Genomic DNA, 4,351 nt, shown 5'->3' with positions numbered 1-4,351 from the left:
AGATGGCAGATTTGGCAAAACAGATCTGCTGGAGGGTTGTGCTGTGTTTTGCACTATTTTCCTCTTTTTTGTTTTATTTCTCTTTCTTTTTTCTTCACAGAGGGAAGAAGAAAAAAACTACCAAAAAAAACCAAAAAAAAACCCAAAAAATCCCATCATAACCAAATCTGTAAAAACAAAACAAAACAAAAAAAAAAAAAAAAAAAAAAAAAAAAAAAACCAAAAAAAAAACACCAAACCACAAAAACCCCAAACCATAAACCACACTCGAAAACTTCAGTGAATTTCCTCGGAAGTCCCTGTTGCCAGGGGAGCCGCCTGTGGCCGGTCCCCACGGGTGACAAGCTGGGGCGGAAAGCATGCACGCACTCTCTGGTCTACCTTGGGCCGCCGCTGCGCTTCCACAGCCAGGTCTGGAACAGGAAATTTCGGAGGTGTCGCCGTGCGAAAGGAAAGAAAGAAAAAGCCCGGAGAAAAAAGAAGGGAAAAAAGCCCCAGACTGATTTCATCGTCTCATGGTAGCTGCGAACACTACAATGACAACCATGTCTTTTTTTTTTTTTTTCATTTTACATACATTTGAAGGAATCATTTACATTTGATTACCATCAGCGGCATTATTATTATTATTATTATTATCATTATTATTATTATCATTATCATTCTTTTTACAACAGGGACTTTTTTTCCAGTTTAGTATAATAAGAAAACATCGCCCGAGGAGCCGGGTGGAACATTACCTTTGCAAGGTCCTTACTACACTAATCCCGTGTTACAGGGGGCTTGGCGGGCGGGGGCAGAGGGGGCAGGTCCGTCGGCGGCTCGGGGGGGGACCGGCCGCAGCCCCCTCTCCGTGGCTGGGAGAGCCGGCTCCGGCGCAGCCCCAGCGGCCGGCGGAGCCCCGCCGAGTCACTTCAGGAGGTCCTTGGTCTCCCCCGAGATCCTGGCCATGTTGGAGGCGGTGAGGGCCGAGAGGTGGGGCGGGGGAGGCATCTGGCAGATGGTGCAGGGGCACGGCAAGCCAGCCCAGTGTTGGAAGCCGCTGCCGAGCTGCAGGGCGGGGGGTGTCGAGGGGGTCTTGAGCAGGGAGTGTGGGGGCCGGATGGTGCCGATGGCCGGCAGGGAGGCGGAGAGGGAGGAGGAGGTGTTGGCGGAGGACAAGGCACTGCCGAGGATGGGATGCACCTGGTGCACAGTGCCGGCGGCGTGGGGCGGGTGCCCGGTGGAGTGTCCCACCGTGCTGCAGTGAAAGGCCGAGTGGTGTCCCCCGTAGATTTCCCCAACTAGCCTCTTCATCTCCTCCAGGGAGCTGGTGAGCATCAGGATATAGTTTCTGGCTAGCAGGAGGGTGGCGATTTTGGAGAGTTTTCTCACAGAAGGTCCATGAGCGTAGGGCATCACCTCCCGCAGTCCGTCCATAGCGAGGTTGAGGTCGTGCATCCTCTTACGCTCCCGGCCGTTGATCTTCAGCCGCAGCTGCTGCAGGTCCTGCTCCGAAAGCTGCTTCTTGATTTTGTACTTGCTGCCTTCCCCTCCAGTCTTGGAACCGTTCCTGGTGAGGCCTTCCCCAGACATCTTCTGCACCAGATCGTTCTGAGTGGAGGAGACTGAGTTGAGCCGGCTGTCTTGGTGGTGGTGATGGTGGTGGTGGTGGTGGTGGTCTCTCAGGTACATCTCATCCATGTCTGGCGAAGAAGCTCTGCTGGAGACAGAGCTGGAATCAGAATTCATTGTATTCAGGCTTCTGAGCAAGAAACTCTTCCCTGCTCTGGACGTGGCGGAACAAGACAACTCTCCTTCGAAAAGCAACAAAAACAAAACGGAAAGGAAATAAATGGATGGCAGGGTCTGCCAGCGAAGGGCTGGAAATGTTGGAGGAAGAGGAAAAAAGCCCCTCAGCCGTCTCTCTCTCCAATGTCTCCTCTCTCTTTCCTCACCCGGTTACTCAGCCTGTTTACAGGATGGCTACTTAGTGTATGCTTGGACTAACCTCAGCTTGAAAAAGAGGGGCTTTTATAGAGCTGCAGCAGAGAGCAGAGACAAAAGGAGCCCTCCTATGTATAATGGTCTAGTTAGGATGACGTGCCATTATTCAGGGCGGTGCGCTTTGACTGTCCCATTTAGCAAGGACCCCTATTCATATTCATTGTGGTGCCACCCGGGACACCTCAGCCACGGACCATCAGGAGTCAAGGAGACACAAAACCCCTCTGATTGACACCGCACACTCATCGCTCCGTGTGCGCGCCTTCTCCTCCCTCTGCCTCCTCATTTCCAATATAAAACCTCATCCCGTCTACAGTAGGGAGGCAGGGGGCTGCGAGGGGCTGCGTGCCTGAGAGGGGCCGGCTAGCAAAGCCCGGTCGCGGGCGGCAGCGGGCAGAAGCCGCCCGGGGAAGTCCCTCCGCCAGGGCGGGAGGGGTTGGGGGACGTCGGTCGCCCCCATCCTACAGCATGCCCGGCTCCAGGCTTTGTTTGCCTTTCCCTGTCACCCCCGGCCGGGGCGTGTGGTGTGGCATCGATTGGCCCTCGCTTGGGAGGGCTGGCTGCAACTGCCTCGTACCTGGGTAGCCGCTTTGTTTAAATGAGCGATGAGGACTCGGGCATCAGCCGCGGGAAGGTGCGGGCTGGGAAACCCGCCTCCCCCCGGGCCACTGACTCCCTTTAAATAAACGGGGAAAGCCGGGGTGCGGCGGCAGACGGGAGTGCTTGGCGGCGGGAGGGGTGGCCGGCAGTCCCTGGGGCTCCGCTGACCTCGGGCTCTGGCGGGGGGCGGCGCGGGGGGGCGGCCGGAGCCGCCGTCGGTGGGACCGAGAGGGCCGGACGCCGCGGAGCCGCCGTCGGTGGGGCCGGGCCGGACGCCGGCGGAAAGGGAGCCGGCTCGGGGGGCAGCTTTGCAAACATCCCCAGGCGTTCGCGCCAGTAAGTAGATGGGTCCCGGGCACCGGCCGCAGCCGGCGGCGGCGCGGGGAAGGGAGGAGGGTGCGTGGGGCCGAGCTGATGGGGGCTCGGCCGGGCAAGGCGGGCGGGGCACCATGAGCGGGTGCCACCACCTCAGCTCTCGGCCGAGCTCCATGTCTGCCTCTGCCCCGGGTGCGGACTGAACCGGCGTGGCCGCCTGCGAGGTCTCTCGGGACGGGGAGGTGAGAATTCCCCTGCGGGGACGGCGGTGGGAGCAGCCTTCGTGCCCGGGGAAGGGCGTGTGGTCGTCCATTGGATCCTCCCAGCCCCGGCGGTGCGTACGCGATGAGCGCGGGTCTGTCAGACAGGACATGACGGGAGCCACCCGCGCCACCCGTGGAACTCCCGGAGCTGGCCCTGGTGTCCCCCTCTCTCGGGGGAAACTGACGGGCTGAGTGTCCACTTTCCAAAAGGTGCTTAGGGGCCGGTAGAAATCTTGGCAGGAATTCGTTCCTTCAAAGTGTCCATGTCCCGAGGAGGGCGAAGAGTCAGAAAAAGAGGGATATTTTCGTCCGACTGAGTTTAACTGTGGTTAATCTGCTGAGTAAAATTAAAGCCTTCTGATTCTAGCACTGTCAGTAAATCCTGCGGTGAGAAGGAAAAGAGAAAAAGAAAAGAAAAGAAAAGAAAAGAAAAGAAAAGAAAAGAAAAGAAAAGAAAAGAAAAGAAAAGAAAAGAAAAGAAAAGAAAAGAAAAGAAAAGAAAAGAAAAGAAAAAAGAGAAAAGAAAAGAAAAGAAAAGAAAAGAGAAAAGAGAAAAGAAAAGAAAAGAAAAGAAAAGAAAAGAAAAGAAAAGAAAAGAAAAGAAAAGAAAAGAAAAGAAAAGAAAAGAAAAGAAAAGAAAAGAAAAGAGAAAAATATAGTTTAGGAGAATATATCATAAGTAACTGAACGCGATCTCGGCTTTATCACGCTTCCACCGTGAAAGCCGTAAACCGCCCTAGACTTCCTCAGCTGACAGGTTTGCCGGCCATAAGGCAGGGAAATCGGCCGGGCCCGGAGTCCACAGGGCCGTCCGACCCCACAGAGCCGGGCGCCTCGATCTCTGCACCCTGCAGAGCCGCTCTCCTGGTGGCTCCTGGGGGTTACCCGTTCCTCCCTGAGTCCTTTTCTCCTGTAGAGCTGGGATGAAGCAAATAAACAAAAATTGATACGGTGACGGCGACAGCGGCAGAAAACTGCGCAGGATTGGGGAAAAGTCCCGGTTTGGAGTCTGCTTGAGAGGCTACAGCTCCCACCCTTCGTCCCCGCGTCCGCCGCTCCGGAGCACACGCGCAGTTTGTTTCGGGAAAGTTCAAGTCCGACGGGGACAGAGAAGAGGACGGCAAAAAGATGCCGTCAGGGGACAAGCAACAGCAGGGGTCCTGTCCTCACCTCCGGCAGGGCGAGCT

General features: G+C 55.8%; 1 protein-coding gene across 1 annotated transcript; it reads right to left on the bottom strand.

Annotated features, from left to right (window-relative positions):
• Window positions 1–897: 897 nt before the first annotated feature.
• OLIG3 (oligodendrocyte transcription factor 3) lies at window positions 898–1,829 on the bottom strand. Its single transcript, XM_068182966.1, has one exon. It carries the CDS (start codon window positions 1,729–1,731, stop codon window positions 910–912), a length of 822 nt encoding a protein of 273 aa, XP_068039067.1. The 5' UTR covers window positions 1,732–1,829; the 3' UTR covers window positions 898–909.
• Between the last annotated feature and the right edge of the window lie 2,522 nt (window positions 1,830–4,351).

Source organism: Anomalospiza imberbis, chromosome 3, assembly GCF_031753505.1.
Source record: "Anomalospiza imberbis isolate Cuckoo-Finch-1a 21T00152 chromosome 3, ASM3175350v1, whole genome shotgun sequence".
Lineage (NCBI taxonomy): Eukaryota > Metazoa > Chordata > Aves > Passeriformes > Viduidae > Anomalospiza > Anomalospiza imberbis.
The sequence above is the reverse complement of the archived record's forward strand: the minus strand, read 5'-3'. Positions and strand labels throughout refer to the sequence as shown.